This window comes from Curcuma longa, chromosome 3, assembly GCF_044706935.1.
Source record: "Curcuma longa cultivar G26 ecotype Majalengka, Jawa Barat chromosome 3, ITB_CL_G26_1.1, whole genome shotgun sequence".
Classification (NCBI taxonomy): domain Eukaryota; kingdom Viridiplantae; phylum Streptophyta; class Magnoliopsida; order Zingiberales; family Zingiberaceae; genus Curcuma; species Curcuma longa.
This window is the reverse complement of record NC_133863.1, coordinates 7905882-7925385: the sequence shown is the minus strand read 5'-3', so window position 1 is coordinate 7925385 and position 19504 is coordinate 7905882. Positions and strand designations below refer to the sequence as shown.

The following is a 19504-nucleotide window of genomic DNA, read 5'->3' as shown; positions in this document are numbered from 1 at the left end:
AATCAACAAAATTGCTCAATATATCGTGTTCTACTTGAATAAGTGGATTGATATATAAAGAGTCAATTGATATTTGTACAATAGTCAATTGTTAAACCTTCTATGTCTGAGTCAAATAGAACAATTAAATTTGTTAGTCAATTGGTAAACTCTTTGTTGCCTATCCTTTACAAATTCCAACCAACTATAAAATCTACTATGATCGCCCCTTTCACAAGAGTGTGCACTGTTCATGTACAGTAGTCGAGTCCATCGATCAATCAAGCATGACCCTATGTGTTTTTTTTAATCAAATGTGACGATTTTGTGAAAAATTAACGATATCGATGATGGTTATCAAATTTCACTGTTGTTATTCGTTGTTCTTGGTGAAAGCATGCTAAACTAAGATGTCATATTACAAAAATTCAAGGAATTAATATGCATTGTTCAACGTGTTAGATTGAAATCCAACCTAACACACATGCGGATTAATGGAAATTATCGAAAACTTTTACCCCTTACGCTAGCTATAAACAAACATCAACGATAATCCTAGCTATTGTCTGATACAAATTGAAAGATTTCTAAATTAGGAATTGTATGAATCCGGAAAGATTCAAACAATTGGAAAACGGGATCTAACATTGATGCGTGCGTATAGCATGTTAATAAAATAAAAAATGATGAAAATTGTAAATCTAATATGAATCTAGAGTCGTCGTCATCTTTTTGTAGTCGCTGAAACAATCTAGGATCAAAACAAATTCCTTTACTGGCAAGTTGATCTTTCATAGGAATTAGAGAGTGATGACCGTCGTAATCTCCTTTCTGATGGGATGAGAAATAAATCTGACACTTTGAATCTTTGATCCCACGGGACCATAGCCATATATATATATATAATTTTAGCAACCCATCGAAATGGATTAGCAATAGGCTTAGTAGTCAGTACGGATTGGTCAATTTACTAGGAGCAACAAGACTGAGCTAATGGATTGACATAGGAATATTGTTGGGTTGATAGACTATCCATTATGAGTGCTTCTTAATTTATCTTGGTGGTCAATGAAAAACTTCCGTAGAATTAGGTTAGTCATTTACAACATTAATCAATGTAAATTGGATACCTAATATAATTAAAAAAATAAAACCGGCCAATCATTTGATCATGCCAATAATCTGAAATTACATACCAGATTTTAATATAATAAATAAACACTAATATCACTTCTATATATTTGACTGTTCTTTTGGGACTAGTAACGGATATAATTAGGCAGATTGGACAACATCTACGTTACTTAGCATTATTCGTGCTAAATTAATGCTGCATTGAAGAACTGGTATCTGAATTAAAATAAAAATTAGAGAAGAAAAGAAAAGGGAAAAAAAAGAAAAGATCTGTCATATATATATATATATATATATATATATAATTTATTTTTAAATTTATAATTAATATAGTTATTTTAAAATTTTTTATGATATAATTTATATCTTTACTTTTTATTTTTGATTTTTTAAAAAAAATAAAATTATAGATGTAGTAATTTTAATGAAAATTCTAGATAGTTAGTGGAGGTTCATTCGCTTTTAAACAATAAATTTAAGAAAGAAGATTGAGTATAGCATCGGAGAGTGTTTTTTAGATAATTAAAAAAAACATCTGTTTTACGATTCTATATATAAAAAAAAAGTATGGTTTTGATTTTTGCTCATAATCCTTTGACTAATTCTCTGATCAAACTTGTAGAATACTACATACATACTGGCGGGCTTTATCCGCCATCATATACTTAAAAAATCGATATCACTATTTCTCAATTAATTATATATATATAGACTACTACATGTACAGTGGCGGACTTTATCAGCCATCATTACTTAAAAAATAATTACTTTCATTAATTTTATCATTGAATCCTTAATCATATTTGTATAAATTAATTAAAAGGTCTAAAAAATAATTCTAAATATGTTATGTAATTATGAATATTTATAAAATATAATGATTATAAATATGGTATATAATTACAATAATTATAAATATGGTATACAATTATGTAAATACATTAATTATAATGCATATGATGATGGTAGCACTAAAATAAAAAAATGTTTTTAAAGATTTTTTTAATTTTTTTATAAAAAAATAATTTTCTTTTGTATTTTTTTATTATTTAATTAAAAGTTCAAAATTAAAAATATGGATAAATTATAGGGGATTATTCATGAGTTTAATAACTTATTTTTTTTTTAACAAAATTAAATTCTTTATGGTCATTAATATCTTTTGTCTCTTTATAAAATTATTAAGTTTTTAATTTTTTTTTATCGATAGTATGCTTTGACGAAAGCAGCACTAAAATAAGTTTTTAATTTTTACTTTTTTAAAATTTTATTTATAATTAGCTATTAAAAAAAGGATAGAAAACTTTTTTAAAAAATAAAATAATATTTGAAATGAGATAGTAAATACAATATCAATATTACATTTAATCTTTAAACTAAAGTACAATTTAATTTATTGATGTTACTCTCTAAACATAGCTCAAAACCTTTAATCAAATTATATAATACAATTTTTTTGGACTATGTATGATTTATAAAAAGTTCACTTTATATGAATTATCTAAATGTATATTTAGCTTAAAAATATTTTTCCTTTAGTTAATTATTTTTATCATATATATATATATATATATATTCACATAAAATATATTAAATCTACCTAAATATCCACATTTTTATGATTATATTAGTTTAACTTGGTAGTATTTGTGTAAATAGATACACCAAGAAATGTAAGATATCAAAATATATAATATTAGTTAAGTGATACATCCATTAGTCGACTACATTTTAATCCACGATCAATTGCTCAATATATTGTATTCCAATTTAATAAGTGGATTGATATATAAAGAGTCAATTGATATTTATACAACAGTCAATTGTTAAGCCTTCTATGCTCAAGTCAAGTGGAATAATTAAGTTTGTTAGTTAATTGATAAACTCTTTGTTCCCTACCCTTTACACAACAGTTGGGTGTTACAATCAACTATAAAATCTATTATGGTCGCCCTTTGCACAAGAGTCGAGTGATATAATCATGCCCCCGAGGCATAACTAAGTTGATTACGACGCAGCAGAGTTGCACCTTTTTGCAGAGGATAAGGATTTGAATCGCGGATTCTACCTTTTGCAGAAGAGTGATGTAATCAGCTGCTAATTATATTGTGCACTGTTCATGTACAGTAGTTGAGTCCATCAATCAATCAAGTATAACCCTATGTGTGTTTTTTTTTTTGGATCAAATGTGACGATTTTGTGAAAATCGATGATGGTTAATTATCAAATTTCACTGTTGTTCTTCGTGAAAACATGCCAAAATAAGATGTCCTATTACAAAAATTCAACGAATATGCATTGTTCAACGTGTTAGATTGAAATCAATCATAACACACATGCGGATTAATGGAAATATATTATCGAGAACTTTTACCCCTTACGTACGTACGCTATAAGCAAACATCAACGATAATCCTAGCTAGCTATTGTCTGATACAAATTGAAAGATTTCTAAATTAGGAATATTGTATGAATCCGAAAAGATTCAAACAATTCGAAAACGGGATCTAACATTCATGCGTACGGATAGCATGTTAATAAAATAAAAAATTATGAAAATTGTAAATCGAATATGAATCTAGCTACAGTCATCACCATATTTTTTGTAGTCGCTGAAACAATCTGGGATCAAAACAAATACACTTGATCCTACGGGACCATAGCCCTATATATAATTTTAGCAAACCATGCATCAAAATGGATTAGAAACAGTATGAGTACGGATTGGTCAATTTATTAGGAGCAACAAGACTGAGGTGATGGAATGACTTAGGAATGTTAGGTTGATGAACCGCTCGTTACGAGCGCTTCGATTTACTTTGATGATCAATGAAAATTTTTATAAATCATGAGGTCATTCATATGATTAATTAATCGGCATAAGCTAGATATCTATAGTATAATTAAAAAAATAAAACTGGGCAATCATTTGATCATGCCAATAATCTGAAACCTACCAGGTTTTAGTATAATAAAAAATTTAAAATCTTAAAAAATAAACGCTAATATGACTTCTATATATTTAATTTGACTGTTCAGCTGAAGTTGTGTGTAGTAATGGATTTAATGAAACAGTCTGGACAAATGATATTTTGGGACTAGTAACGGATCGAATGAAGCAGATTGGACAACATCTACTTAGCATTACTCGTGCTAAATGCTGCATCGAAGAACTGAAATATGAATTAAAATAAAAATTAGAGAAGAAAAGAAAAGGGAAAAAAAAAGAAAAAGGATCTGTCGTCTCTCTATATATATAATTTATTTTTAAATTTATAATTAATATAGTTATTTTTAAAACAAATTTATGATATAATTTATATCTTTACTTTTTATTTTTGTTTTTAAAATAAAATTATAGATGTAGTAATAATTTTAATCAAATTAAAATTCTAGATAGTTAGTGGAGGTTCATTCGATTTTAATCGATAAATTTAAGAAAGAAGACATCTGTTTTACGATTATATATATATATATATATATATTTTTTTTTTTTTGCTCATAATCCTTTGAATAATTCTCTGAGTAAACTTGCAGAATACTACATACATACTGGCGGACTTTATCCGCCATCATATACTTAAAAAATCGAAATCACTATTCCTCAATTAATTATATATAGACTACTACATGCATACTGGCGGACTTTATCCGCCATCGTATACTGGACATCACTATTTCTCAATTAATTAATTATATATATATATATATATATTGTAATTGACTAATAATATAAATAAATAATATTTTTTATACATTTGATGTGGAGAAGATAAGCACACGTCCCTGTGACAAAGTAGAGTCACAGTCAAGTGATCGGGAAATTAAAAGTCATATCCAGCCAAGCTCCATCAACGTGGAATTGGGGTCCAGCTACGTTAAATTCGCTCCAATTTGGGATGATATCTGACTCAAGTTGGGGAGTCTCAATCGCCTTCGGGCATAATTGAATTGATTACGACGGAATAAATTATAGAAGATGATAAGGATTCGAATTTTGACGAAATTGAGTAATACCGTCCTTCATGATCAACTGTAATTTTTTGATTTAACTCCTCACATATGGTCATGAGTCCGATCATGTAGAACCATTGAAATGACGGATTTCATCTTAAAACAAAAAAAGAATCTCAATCACTCGACATTCAAATTCTATTGTCTCAACTATTCGATATTTAACTCTGATAGCCTTAACCACTTGGCACTCAACTTTCGACTCCAGACTCTCCACCAACGTAGCAAACACGAGATTACGTGTGATTCCATGACCAGCGTAGAAAAATGGGAAAAGAGAAAAATACAAGACCATAAAAACTTAAAACTATCCCCGGCCCTAATATGGCAGGATGCTTTCTCTTATGCAAAAAAAGTGGAATCCACCACCTTAGCGGTCCCACACGGTCGGCTCTACGACCATATGTGAGGAGGTAAATCAAAAAACTGCGGCAGGACGCTTTCTCATTATCTTTTACATCTATGAATCGAATATCAATTTCAATTTCGATGAATTAACGAATAAATTTTTTATTTATAATGGACAATTGATTTAAGAACACTGAATTGATGTGTCATCCGCTCTGAACCCTTGTCGATTTATTTTGATGATTCATAAAAATGCCTTTGTAAGATTGGATCAGTCCATTTTAAATTTAATCGATGTAGTAAATCATAATTGGGACTTAAAATTATAGCTTAAATATTGCAAAAACTCGACTAAATCTACCTCTTCCAGTCTTACGTAACAAAGATTACTGCAAGATGTGATATATGTTAAGTTTTTTTTTTTTTTTGTTAACGAAAATGTCGGAGATGCGGTTGACTAGTAACGGCGCTCTCAGTCTGCGTTGAAATTATAGTAGTTAGCAGCCATCGACGCCGGGGAGGAGCCGTTGCCCATAAGTCAAAGTCTCCCGACCAATCTACCGCTCCAACATCTAGAACTGCCCCGCCAATTTGTATAAATGAATCCACCGGTTAAGGGTGAGGAAGGCAGTGCCGTCTTCGATTCGACTGTTTAATTTGCCGACATGGCGTGTCTGGCGGTGTCCGGCATCCTGGCTGCGCTGCTACTGGCGGCGGCATGGGCGGTGAGGATGCTGGACTGGGCGCTGTGGCGGCCGCGGCGGATGGAACAGTCGCTCCGGGCGCAGGGGCTCAAGGGCTCCACCTACCGGCCCCTCAGCGGCGACCTCAAGGACATGGCGCGGCTGGCCGAGGAGGCCCGCGCCAAGCCCATGCCTGCCTTCTCCCACGCTATCTTCCCCCGCGTCATGCCCCTGTTCCAGCGCGTCATCGAGACCTACGGTGAGCGGAACGCCGACGACTTTGCCCTGACATATATGTTTCAGTTCGCTTGAAGTCGAAAACTAATTTGATGACGGATTTGATGCAGGGAATGACAACAAAGTGACGTTCCACTGGATGGGACCGCTTCCCAGAGCGCTGATCGTGGATCCTGATCAAGCGAGGGAGGTTATGGCCAACAAGACCGGCGAGATCGGGAAGGCGAGGGCCACCTACCTTGTGAGGTACTTCATTCGAGGCTTGGTTGGTCACGAAGGCGACAAATGGGCCAAACACCGCAAGATTATGAACCCCGCTTTCCACATGGAGAAGCTAAAGGTGACCATTCGCGTACCAGGGATCCTTGTCCGAGAATTGAATCGCCTTGATTATCTACCTGTTTGTTGAAATTCTGTCAGTGATTTTTGTTTTTCCTTAATTATGCATGCAGCGCATGATGCCGGCCTTCGCTGCTTGCAGCGAGGACCTGGTCGACCAGTGGGAGAAGATGGCGGCGACAGGGAAAGAGGTAGATGTTTGCGTTGAGCTCCAGAGCTACACCGGAGATGTAATTTCTCGGACTGCTTTTGGTACTAATTTCGAGGAAGGAAGGAAAGTTTTCCGGCTCCAGGATGAGCAAGCTCTGCTCGTCGCCACTACTCTGCCATATGCGCATATCCCAGGTTACAGGTGAGCACTTATAACTGGAACTAACATAACATGGCCTAAGAATTCAGTCTCTGCATAAAATTCATATGTAATTGATACCTTCCGTGAAGGTTTCTGCCCACCCGAAACAACAAGAGATTGGAAGCGATCGACAAAGAGGTGCGACAAATTTTACTGGGCATAATCAAGAAGAGAGAGGAGAGTATGAAATCGGGCAAAGCAAACAACGGTGACCTTCTTGGCTTGTTGATGGAGTCCAATCTGGAACACCTCCGGGAGCACGGGAAGGCCGGGATGACCACCGAAGAGGTCGTGGAAGAATGCAAGCTGTTTTACTTCGCAGGTCAAGAGACGACGTCGCTGTTGCTGACATGGACGATGGTGGCGCTGAGCATGCATCAAGATTGGCAAGAACGAGCACGGCAAGAGGTTCTGCAAGTTTTCGGAAAAGAGAAGCCGACTTTTGATGGATTGAGCCAGTTGAAGACCGTAAGCAACATTAATTTTCTTCGCGAACCACTTAATTTTACCTCAAAATGTCTAAAATCAATTGAATGTGGCATCGGCATGCAGATGACGATGATTCTGTACGAGGTTCTGAGGCTGTACCCGCCGGCGATCGGCATCCAGCGGCAGGTCAAGAAGACCATCAAAATTGGGAACGTAGTCTATCCGCCCGGCGCACTGCTCTTCTTGTCCTTCATCCAGATGCACCACGACCCGGACTTCTGGGGCATAGACGCGGACGAGTTCAAGCCGGAGAGGTTCGCGCAGGGTGTGTCCAAGGCGTCGGCGAAGAACGCGTACTTCCCCTTCGGCGCCGGCCACCGGATCTGCATCGGCCAGAACTTTGCGCTGGTGGAAGCCAAGTTGGTGCTGTGCCTGATCCTTCAACGCTTCTCGTTTGAGCTGTCGCCGTCGTACACTCATGCGCCGCACACAATTCTCACTCTGAAGCCTCAACATGGTGCTCCGATCAGGCTGCGCAGGCTGTGAGTCTATCGGATTCTCATGCTTATCATCCGTTTCAGGTATCAATTAATTAATAAGCAAACACCACGTCGATCGAGGACTATCAATCGACACAGGAGCTTAATTTGTTTTATCAAATAAAAAAAATAACACTGTTCTGTTTTTATGTCTATCGTAATTTTGACATCCTCGTCTCCGTTGAGAAGCTCTTCGAGGCCGTCAAAATCTACAAAGTCATTTCAGTAAGACTAATACAAAGTCATTGCATTAAGACTTTATTCGTAGGGTCCACTATTGTGCGTAATCAATATTTGTAGATTTTTTTTTTAGAGACAAGATCACGAGATTGTCAAAATATACCTACTCAAACTCAAAGTGCATGCACAAATCTATCATGCTTTCATTTATTAAAAAAATGGATGCTCTTGAAAGTCAGAGTTATAGGAGATTTGTTGCTTGTGATTTTGCCAATCCACCATTTAGTCATATTGACCATTCCATACACTTTGACTTTGGTTGAGTTGTACTGCTTGGGACTGATCTATTAGAAGTATGCTGAGTTATTAAAACCAATTGTATATCATGATGTGATGGATTGCATTGCTTATATCTTTTGGGTTCGAATCTTAGCGAAGTCAGGCAATACCCGTCTGCGTCGTGACCAACTACAATTTCTCGATTTACCACTTTATAAATAGTCGTGGGACCGATCGTGTTAAGACCTTTAGCAAAAAAGATATCAATATATTTTATATACGACTCTATTGGGTCAAAAGCAGTCGCTAAGCATCTCCCAACAAATAAGACATGTTTCTTTTTTGTCAAGTGCATAAACAGAAAGTGTTAACAGTGGTTAAGCATATGACATTACCAAAATCATGGGAAAAATTTTCTTTTGTCTTCGCCTTTACAACACGTGCACGCCATGCGCCGTCAAACTCGATCTTTTTTATATGCCATCCCAATTTCCCTTCCACCAAAGACCAAACTCGATCTTTGATCTCGCTCTTTTTCAATGATTAAACTAAGCAAGTACCATAAGAGTGAATTTATCATTCATAAATAGCTCCGCTGCTACAAACAGCATCCGTCTTCGAGGGCGATTCAGTATTCGACACGTAACTGCAGACACAGTTCGGCATTTTAAATCACTCCCAGGATCGTGAGCGCGTTGCGGCGGAGTCCTCAAATATCTCGCAGCCGCCTGCTGCTAAGAGGCGGGCCCATTCCGCAGCGATCCCACGCGTCAAATATATAGAGGCCGATCAGAATGACGTGCCCCGCATCAAAACCATCCATTTGTGGTCCCTTAATTGGAGGCGCCGTCGTCTTATATATCGACAGAGACGGCCAACCCCAATTCGTTGCTCCTTCCGTCGTCCGTGCCTCCGCCCTCTCCCCGATTCCGGCGTCCTTTTAGATAGAGATATATAGAGAGAGAGCGAAAGAGCAGGCGACGAGCTAGGGTTTCGGTACGTGTTTTTTCTCCCTTGCTCTTTAGTCTTTGTTTGTATTTTCCCTCTCCCTGTTGCTAATTGATTCGCGATGTTGGTTTTGATGGTGTCGGATCGTTATTCATTTTTTAATAGGTTTTTACAACGCATGTTGGCTTTTTCTAGTACCTCAGGCTGAATTCAATTCTGATTTTGCGGTTCGGACTCCGGCTCTTGTCTTATTTAGAGTAGCTCAGTTTGTTGATTTTTGGAATCTTGTCGCAGAGAAAAAAGTTCTATTTTCTCGACGCTAAAGTTGTATCTTTCTTGTATAGGCCTTATGCTACTGGTCTTTTCACTTTTTATTGGATTTCTTCCAGGTGATCAGAGTTAGTGTCTTGGCTGTGCTAGTTGATGGTAACTCGGTCGTTAGGTTTTACCTGACGTTTTGGCCTCTTTTTTTTTTTTTTTTTCAAGAATTTACTTACAATGATTATTTCAGTTGATCGGTTTAATGGGTCAACTTAATCTCTTTTGAGCGGGATGTCTAGATGATCTTAATATGCTTTGGTTTAACTAGTCAATGATGAATTCTTTAGGAAGTCGTTGAGAAATTTCTACTGTACTACTGATTTTTACTGTTGTCCAATTTTAATTTTTTTTTCTAATTGTGTTTAATATCTTTTAGAGAGGGAACAAAATTTCATAATTCTAGATTTGTGAATATACATACCTGAGAACAAATTCAACGTCAGTAGAAACACCCACATCCAAATTGTGTGATTTTGAGATGTTTTTCTCTCGTGAATAATATAGATTTACAAATTATACTCATTATAGTTGCAACTTGCAAACCACAATGTCCTTATGTGTAGTTTCAGCTATATACAAGATCTACTATGTTTCCAAATACACACATTTCCTTTTTAGCAATGTTTGTTTTAAAATATATATATTATGATAAAATCTGGATTAGATAACTGGCAATGGCTAAAGATAAAAGTAGGATAAAGATGCGATGACTAAAAGAAACTGTACGGATATAAAAGTACCTGCTCAGTGATATGAACTACTTAGTTATTATGTGTTCATGTGTTCCCTAGTCATATGATATAAGCTACTTAGGTATGATGTGTTCATGTTTTCATGTGATCTCTATTCATTCATCTTTTAGTTCTTAGTGATTACATTGCTTCTTGAATTTTTTAAATCGTATTATGATTAGTTTCTTTTCTTGCATTAGTTGCTTTTTGAATGATCCTCAATAAGATGCTACGAGGTTTGTTTTTCAAGTAACTATTGAGTGACAAGTTCATGATAGTCATTGTGTCACTTTGGCATCACAAGGGCAATTATACTCACCAAGTTGACACAATAAATGAATTATTTAGTCACCTATCCAAACTTTTTGCCGAATGCTCAGAAACTATTTTTCAGAAATGAACTATTAGTATTTTGTCAAGCTTATTTCTGAATGCTTATATAATTTGAACCATGACCCTCTAATATTTGTATGTTCAACACCTCTTCTAGCTGACAGAAAGGAAAATAAAGGTCATAAATCTGATGGAAATGCCCAGTGATACAGGAAGCACGTCCAGATGTTGATGTCATTAGAAAACAACACTTATCTAATTAGAGCATTACTAATAAATGCTTAGTTGAAGTCATGTCTCAATGGTAATAAGTACATCAAGGGATTTATCCTAGTTTTGATGGTTTATCCTATTTATGTACTAATATACATGTCATTCTGCATTTTTTCTGTGCTATCTTTTTTTTTCTGATGTTACGGATTTATCCTAGTTTTGATGGTTTATCCTATTTATGTACTAATATACATGTCATTCTGCATTTTTTCTGTGCTATCTTTTTTTTTCTGATGTTACATTTTTTTTCTTCTTGCAGTTTATGTCTATCAAGTTGAACTCCACCGCATATTGTAGCAGCTCAAATGCCAGCATTGAGGATGAACAGAATATTAAGAAAGAGAGTTGTAGAATTGCACAATTTTCATGTTCCTCAAAAGTCAATCAAAAGATCAAAAAACTTATCATCTCAAAATAATACAGAGGTGGACCCCAATGATCAGAGTTACCAAAATGTTGTTGGTGAGCTATAGTACATTTTTGTTGGGATATATTTTCTTCTTCCTTCTATATCTTTTTCCTTTTTTAAAATTTTTTTTTTTGAATCAATCCCTCTCTCCTGAATGAACTAGCAGAGAGTTCTCTCTATTCGTAACTCAAATTGAGAGGCCGAGATACCATATTTCACACACATGTCCACAAAGAAACAAAACATGCCTGTTTGTTTTGCAAGGTAGTACTATTTGATCTCTTCTGAGAACCCTGAGACTTCCAGAGATATTATAGGTTATACTTGATAATGTATTCAAAGGTGTAGGACCACCTACTGATATGCTTGTATTGGAATATTTGCTATAGTATTCCCATAATCGTATGCTTGTTTTCCTTAACAATATTCTTCTTATGGGGAAAGAAAACATCTAGTTATAGTGTTCACCATTATTCATCAACTTTTTAGTGCTTGTTGGTTGTTTGATAAGCACATACATGCAACATGCATCAAGTTTCTTGCTTACATTTCTTCCAATCATTTTCCGTCCATAAAACTATTAATATTATAAATATTTATTTGATATAAAGTTTATTTTAGTTTAATTTTAATGCTACAGGAAAGCTTTCAAAAGAAACTGCTACCAGCACTGAGAACTCATTATGTGACTCTAGGATAACAGATTCTGATGGAGCATCCACTATATTTGGGAATTTGTCTTCATTGTCACCTGATCTTTTGCCCATTGAAACAATGGCATCTATTTGCTGTTCTGAAACTTCAGTATGTATTCAATCCTTATTAGAATTATTTTCTCTTTCATTTTCTAATTTTCGTTTTCAAGCATCTGATGGCTCTAATCTGAGTTTCTTTTTCAACCAAAACTTTTTTTTAGCAACTTATTGTCTGCTGGCTTGTCCTTTTTCTGGAAAATTATATATCATAGACAACCTTTAAAGATGACTACTCTATGGTTCTTCCCATATTCCTTAAAAGGCTATGTATGGTAATTTATGGTACAGGTTAGTCTAAAAGTCTGAAAATTTTGGGCCATAAATGCAATTGCCTAGAAATCTGCTTCAGATAATATAGATAGAACTCTCCTGTTTAGTTATTTTGATGGAAAAGTTCAAGGTATTCATCTAGGAATTAAAGATAAGCTGGGATCATGGTGCACTGTGGGCATTCCTATTCAGAATGTGTTTATGGAATTTTCTAAATGTATATTTTGGAAGTAGACGTGCTCGAATAAATGATGACTAACAGCCATATGACTTGGAGCACAGCAGAGCTCATCCAATTTCTTAGATCGTGGTGAGGAGAAACTCTATAAGAGAACAGTGGTGTTACCATCCCCATCCTTTTACCTCCCTGCTTCATCCTAATGCTTGAAATTTCTCTGTCAGAGCAGTTGCTTAAACAGTTCACCATCTGGCTTAGCCTCTTATTGGGTGCTCTATGGTTCTCATTGACTCACTGCTCACTTTCACTTTTTCCCCATTGGCATTGATGTGATATCAATTTATCTACAGTCCTCTATGGTATGTGGCTATGACATGCTTGGACAAGAATTGGTTGTTATTGTTACTTGGACTAGGGATGCAAGCTTACCTTTTATTCATAGGGGTGAATTTGATGTGGTCCTAGAGAGTGGTAAATTGTATGGGCCCATCTATTGCTAACTGCAAGTTCTTTCAGCTTATTGAGTCACTATTGTCGGTTGAATTCACTGTATCATAGGCAAGGTTTTGCACATGGTCATATTATCAACAACTAGCCATTTAACTTTCCTTTATCACTGTCCACTGAGCCTTTGTGTTTCCTTGTTTGTTTATTGGCCAAGTTATTTGCATTATTTCAGATTAACCTCATGTTCTTTGTTTTTATGTGTGGTAATTATTTCCTCACGCCTGCAGGGTTCACCATCAACAATGTTACTGCCTGAACAAGAAATGACTTTCTCACCCAATTTTGAGGATGGCGGTTCTCAGCTAAAGCTAACTAATCATTGTAATGGAGGTGAGAAGCCCTTCTCCCTTTTTTGCCACCCCAAATGGCTCTGGTTTCAAATAATGCTGGAAGTGGTGTTCCTTCAATCTTTGAACTGCATTGTTTGATTTTTCTTATGCAAACCTGCAAATAAAATTTCAGTTCAAATAGTCTCGTCTAAAATTTCTCTGATGCGTCCTCCTTGTTTGGAAAATTTTTAAACATTTCAGTAGTTTGAATTGTCTTAAGTTTACTATATTTTCTTCTGCAGTTAAATATGGTAACCATGAATTGCCTAATCTGGTTGCTGATGAAGATGATGCGAACAATGGGTTATCTGATTATCAAGCTTGCAGTTTATTGGAGCTTTGCTTAGACACATTTCCTTCTTTACCAGTTGATAGTAGCATGGAATTTGCTGATGTCTCTTTCCAAAATTACGAGCTTATTAATTCTGGCAGACTAATCGATGTGGTAGAGAAATATGTGACGCTTCCATTCCTTGATAAGGCAGTAGAATCCAGTGGTATTCACGATGATGAATCAACCCGAGAAATCATGAACTCTGATGACACCTGCTTATTTTTAGCAACTCATCAAGAATTTGACTTGAATTGTTTTTCTGGTGATTTTGGCAAAATAGATTGCTTCAATCGACAGTTAGATTTCAGATCTTTTCATGATATTTGGGCTGTTCCATCTAGTTGTCCTACTCTACTTCCAAAGGATGAAACACGGGAAAGGAAGCCAATAACCCTTGTGCTTGATTTAGATGGTATGGCACCAACCATTTTGTACCTTTTCTCAGATATTTCTAGCTGTAAACTCATGTTCATTCTTGCTCGTGTATCGTATTGTTTCATAATTCCAAATATTTCTGTGAATTTGATATTTTATATCGCTTCTTTTTCTCAATGTTAATAATAACTGATATTTTGTCTGCAGAAACTCTGGTTCATTCTACACTAGAGGAATGCCATGATGCAGATTTCACTTTTTCAGTTTTCTCTAACATGGAGGAGCAAACTGTGTATGTAAGACGGAGGCCTTTCCTACAGATCTTCCTTGAGAGAGTAGCACAAATGTTCGAAATTGTTATTTTCACAGCTAGCCTAAGCATCTATGCTACACAGTTACTCGACATACTGGACCCTGAGCAGAAAATAATTTCTAGGCGCATATTCCGTGAATCCTGTTTATTCTCAGATGGTTGTTATACAAAGGACCTTAACATTTTGGGAGTTGACCTAGCCAAAGTCGCGATAATAGACAATACTCCACAGGTACTATTCCTTCGCTTCATATCAACAATCAGCTAATAGTATAGTAGTCAAACGACATTTATTGGAGGTCTTTTGATAAAGCTTGCATAGTATTGTCTCTGACACATTATTTTGTTTCCAAAAAACTTCAGGTTTTCCAGTTGCAAGTTAATAATGGCATACCAATTAAAAGCTGGTTTGACGATCCATCAGATTGCGCTTTGGTTCAGTTACTCCCTTTTCTAGAGACCCTGGTTGATGCTGAGGATGTTCGCCCAATTATTGCCAACAAGTTTGGTAATGAAGTGTAGGAGATCTTGGCTAGGGATGTCACTAACTCCTTGAATTTATTATATCAACATACTGGCTCCCGCTCCATCGACTACTTTGAATATAGATTTCTGATTTATCCAAATTGTTTCTTGGATTTTTTCTAATTTTCACGGTTCATTACAAACAAAAATTGTTCCTAATTTGTCCATTCTACTGCTTTTTCAGCTGTATATTCTTCCCTTAGAAACATTTGTTTACTTCAGATTTGTCAAGGAAATAAATGCTGGTTTCTTCTCATATTATTTTCTAGTGATATATAAAGTGGATGGATTAGAGCTGACAATTTACTCTATTCTATTTGTATCATGGTCCATCATGAGATTGAATTTTTATATTCTGGTTCTCTCGTTAATTATCCCCAAATAAAAGATAGTTTACAATTTTTATTCTCATATTCATTTTGTGTAAATAAAAAAAATAATAGAGAAAGAATTTAAATATATAATGAAATGGATTTTGATTTACTTAACATGGATTTAGCCACGAATCTTGATTGTGACCCAAAAAAATCTACAGCCTCCAATCATCCGTCGACACGTGTGTTAAACGTGCTCCACGATCACACCCACTTGGATTTCAAAGCCACGAGCCAAATATCTAATGGCAGTCGTGGATCAGAACCCGCCACGTTTTCGACCAAAAACCATGCGTTTCCAACCTCCAGCCAATGAGACGCTAGATAGAGATTGCGAAGGATAAGCTCACCACCAGTTCGTACTCGCTCCTGGGCCTTTAATTGCCCCGCGACGCGGCAGAAGCCTTTCATCGAACACCTTTCCTTCATCACTCACTCTCCTCTGCTCTTGCTCAAGTTAATGGCTTCCACCATGGCGCTCTCCTCCCCATCTTTCGTCGGCAAGGCCGTCAAGCTCTCCCCCTCGCTCTCTGACGCCCTCGGCGGTGGCGGCCGGATCACCATGCGCAAGACGGGCAGCAGGCCCAAGCCCGCCCCCAGCGGCAGCCCCTGGTACGGCCCCGACCGCGTCAAGTACCTCGGTCCATTCTCCGGCGAACCCCCATCCTATCTAACAGGCGAGTTCCCCGGCGACTACGGGTGGGACACCGCCGGCCTCTCCGCCGACCCCGAGACCTTCGCCAAAAACAGGGAATTGGAAGTGATCCACTGCCGGTGGGCCATGCTAGGCGCGCTGGGCTGCGTCTTCCCGGAGCTCCTCGCCCGCAACGGCGTCAAGTTCGGGGAGGCGGTGTGGTTCAAGGCCGGATCGCAGATCTTTTCCGAGGGCGGTCTCGACTACCTCGGCAACCCCAGCCTAGTCCACGCGCAGAGCATCCTGGCCATATGGGCGTTCCAGGTGGTGCTGATGGGCGCCGTCGAGGGATACCGGATTGCCGGAGGGCCGCTCGGGGAGGTGACTGACCCGCTGTACCCCGGCGGCAGCTTCGACCCGCTGGGGCTCGCCGACGACCCCGATGCCTTCGCGGAGTTGAAGGTGAAGGAGGTCAAGAACGGTAGGCTGGCGATGTTTTCGATGTTTGGATTCTTCGTGCAGGCCATCGTCACCGGAAAGGGGCCTCTGGAGAACCTGGCCGACCACCTAGCCGATCCGGTGAACAACAACGCCTGGGCCTACGCCACCAACTTCGTTCCTGGCAAATGAGCAACGAAATGTTCGAGCCCAAACTGTGAACTCTCGTGTACTACTACATTTATTTAAGAATTAGTGTGGAGGAATGCAAGTTTGTAATTTATTTACTCTCTTTCTTATGCTCCTTGTTTGTCTCGATGGATTTTATTTTATTGTGAGCATGATTTTAGCAAGCAAAACATAAACCAAATAAAATTTTTCGATATAAAAAAATAAAGCAAAAAAATAGCAAAATAAGAACTACTACTATTTAAAGATCCGATCTTTGTAGTGCTAGCAGATGTCGTTGTATGGTCGAGGTTAAAGGCTCCGGCAAAAGCAGAGGATAATTAAGGAAGAAATTAAGGTGAGGTAAGCAGGTTATTGATAAGTTTTTGGGACTGTGGTTGGTTGCATAGAAGGCAAGTTTATGAAGCTCTACAGTGGCATGGGAGTGGTTGTTCATACTAAAATGATGATATCATGCATTAAAGATAAAAAGTGATGAATCACCACAGGAATCATGAGAGAATTTAGATTTCTTTCATTCCCAATCATTTTGAAGGTTCTCGCTAATGTGTTAATCTGATGAATTTGTTAAAGAGCCATATATGGGCCCCCCTCCCGCCTCCCGCCTCCCGCTCAGCAGGGCCCTCCTTTGCCGCGGCCTCCCCACCCCCGCCCCTCCCGCTCAACAGGGCCCCCCCCCTCTCCCGGCCGCCCCCCCCCCCCCCCCAAGCAGCGCCTCCCGCGGCCCACAGCCCCCCCCCCCCCCCCCCCCCCCCCCCCCCCCCCTGCGCGCCGCCCCCGCGGCCCCCCCCCCCCTGCGCGCCGCCCCCCGCGGCCCCCCCCCCCCTGCGCGCCGCCCCCCGCGGCCCCCCCCCGCGCGCCGCCCCCGCGGCCCCCCCCCTGCGCGCCGCCCCCCGCGGCCCCCCCCCCCTGCGCGCCGCCCCCCGCGGCCCCCCCCTGCGCGCCGCCCCCCGCGGCCCCCCCCTGCGCGCCGCCCCCCTCCTACTCAGCAGGGCCCTCCCTTGCCGCGGCCTCCTACTCGTACTACCACAGCCGAAGAGCAAGAAGATAACCCATTACCCTCCACCGATATGTGAAATGGCAGCTTCTGATGTGTTAGCGAAGGCGGGAGCAACCGGGGCAGGGGCGAAGCACCGCTGTGGTAGTACGAGTTGCCGCCGTCAGCCGGCGATGGAAAGCTATGGTGGCATCCGCAGGCAGAACACTTAAGCGCGTCGGCTGTGCCCGAGTCGCCTTCTGGCATGAACTCGCAGCAGCCATCGAGGACGTGGGGCCGCCGACTGCGGCTGCGTGGTTAAGTAGGCATTCTTTGTGCTTAGCGGAGACATCATCCGTCGCCTCCGCGACGGCAGTGGCCGGGGAAGTCTTCGCCTTTGGTTGATTAAGAGAATGCACCTTCGGTGGCGACGAGGTGGACGCATCGCCGATGCTACCATATCTTGCTCCTCCTGCTGATGAGATTGTTGGTTTACAGAAGGCGGATCCTTATCTAACCAGAGAAGAAACATCGATCGTAAGGTGCAGAAGAGGAAGAAGAGATGATCATCCCAATCCCACATTTCCCACCTCCTGGATTATCCCTAAACTCCATAAAAAAATCTCAACTTTCTGCAAAAATCTCAACCAAATCCGTTCTCTCCCACGCCCTGCACTCCGGTCTGATCCAACGCTTCATCAATGGAGATTCCTGCAAATCTCTGTCGACGGTTCTTTGACGACGTCCGCAGCGTTGTGTTAGCTATAACCTCTCACCCAGAGTCAGAGCTAAGAAATGGAAGTGGATGCTGCATGCGAGGTGAGAGACCCACCATGCTTGGCCTTTTGTCTGGGTCTTCTTCCTTCTGTTATCTCTTTATTTTCCCCTACTAATAAATGTTACGTGCTTTGTTTTTAACTGAAAAAAATGTTTGACAATTAATTTCGAATTCCGTTCCTCGAACACTATATATTATATTATATAATTCATCTTGCTTTTTCAGCAAAGTCTATGTCGCGGTTGACTGCTGGCTATCCTAGGATTCATTCATATGACATTAAAGTGATGGTGTTTAGTGTGGTCTACTATATTAAAAAATTTTAATTTTTAATTATCATTAAACTACTTTTACGTACTGTTATTTTACGATTAAAACTTTCTTCACGACCACTGAAATTTATGTTTCTTTTAAAATTGATTATTAAGTGACATTCAATAACAAAGAACACAAGGAAACAGTTGGAGATATTTAAACGGCATTTATAAAATCCATTCCGGTATCAAGGAAAAATCGGCTTCAATTTTGACGCTTCCACGTTCTTGTTTTTGGGTAGGTTAATGATAAGCTTTTATTTTTCTTAATGGTAAGCTTTTATTTTTCATATTTTTAACGTGCTCCTATTCTAATTATAATTTTTTTCATAGAAACAATGTACAGATTAACATTTGAATTAGACTTGGTAGGGGTGCGCCAGACCCATGCAGCAGTGCAACGCATGGACGACGCCCGAGAACCCCAGCAGCAAGCTACTGTAATGGGCCCTCCCCCATAAAAAATTAATTTAATATCATAGTGGGCCGATGGCCCACGTATCAGATATTAAACTGATAAGAACAGATACTACACTTGATCTTAGCCAAAAGGCCGAGAAAGGTATGCCTCTGGAGGTCGCCGGCCCAAGGTTTTTATAGAAGCTTCTCCGCTCATGGTGTTGTCAATCCTAAGATGTGGGACTAAAGAGAACCGTGGCAGAATGCATGCATTCGTGTGTCTTTTGA

At 38.8% G+C, this 19504-nt stretch overlaps 3 protein-coding genes and 1 non-coding gene across 4 annotated transcripts; 3 read left to right on the top strand and 1 right to left on the bottom strand.

Moving 5' to 3' along the window:
- The first annotated feature begins 6114 nt into the window (after positions 1–6114).
- Positions 6115–8201, top strand: LOC141824492 (cytochrome P450 CYP72A616-like). The gene is made up of 5 exons (XM_074711795.1): positions 6115–6417; positions 6506–6735; positions 6848–7086; positions 7176–7554; positions 7639–8201. Exons 1-5 carry the CDS (start codon positions 6141–6143, stop codon positions 8059–8061), a joined length of 1548 nt encoding a protein of 515 aa, XP_074567896.1. The 5' UTR covers positions 6115–6140; the 3' UTR covers positions 8062–8201.
- Positions 8202–9422: 1221 nt separating this feature from the next.
- Positions 9423–15370, top strand: LOC141824292 (uncharacterized). Its single transcript, XM_074711551.1, has 7 exons — positions 9423–9509; positions 11379–11581; positions 12169–12332; positions 13466–13568; positions 13810–14313; positions 14484–14821; positions 14953–15370. The coding sequence occupies exons 2-7, from the start codon at positions 11425–11427 to the stop codon at positions 15109–15111; spliced, it is 1425 nt and encodes a 474-aa protein (XP_074567652.1). The 5' UTR covers positions 9423–9509; positions 11379–11424; the 3' UTR covers positions 15112–15370.
- Positions 15371–15909: 539 nt separating this feature from the next.
- On the top strand, positions 15910–16847 carry LOC141824036 (chlorophyll a-b binding protein 40, chloroplastic). The gene has a single exon (XM_074711269.1). It carries the CDS (start codon positions 15949–15951, stop codon positions 16750–16752), a length of 804 nt encoding a protein of 267 aa, XP_074567370.1. The 5' UTR covers positions 15910–15948; the 3' UTR covers positions 16753–16847.
- A 2339-nt stretch (positions 16848–19186) lies between these two features.
- On the bottom strand, positions 19187–19383 carry LOC141825802 (U2 spliceosomal RNA). Its single transcript, XR_012601555.1, has one exon. It is a non-coding gene; the product is annotated as a U2 spliceosomal RNA (small nuclear RNA).
- Between the last annotated feature and the right edge of the window lie 121 nt (positions 19384–19504).

Bases quoted from the DNA above. Each gene is read 5' to 3' on its own strand.
- LOC141824036 (XM_074711269.1), top strand. From the start codon at position 15,949: ATGGCTTCCACCATGGCGCTCTCCTCCCCATCTTTCGTCGGCAAGGCC.
- LOC141824292 (XM_074711551.1), top strand. From the start codon at position 11,425: ATGCCAGCATTGAGGATGAACAGAATATTAAGAAAGAGAGTTGTAGAA. The intron at 12,333-13,465 runs GTATGTATTCAA...TCACGCCTGCAG, and splicing joins TTTGCTGTTCTGAAACTTCA to GGTTCACCATCAACAATGTT. The intron at 14,822-14,952 runs GTACTATTCCTT...AAAAAACTTCAG, and splicing joins TAATAGACAATACTCCACAG to GTTTTCCAGTTGCAAGTTAA.
- LOC141824492 (XM_074711795.1), top strand. From the start codon at position 6,141: ATGGCGTGTCTGGCGGTGTCCGGCATCCTGGCTGCGCTGCTACTGGCG. The intron at 6,418-6,505 runs GTGAGCGGAACG...GATTTGATGCAG, and splicing joins GCGCGTCATCGAGACCTACG to GGAATGACAACAAAGTGACG. The intron at 7,087-7,175 runs GTGAGCACTTAT...CCTTCCGTGAAG, and splicing joins GCGCATATCCCAGGTTACAG to GTTTCTGCCCACCCGAAACA.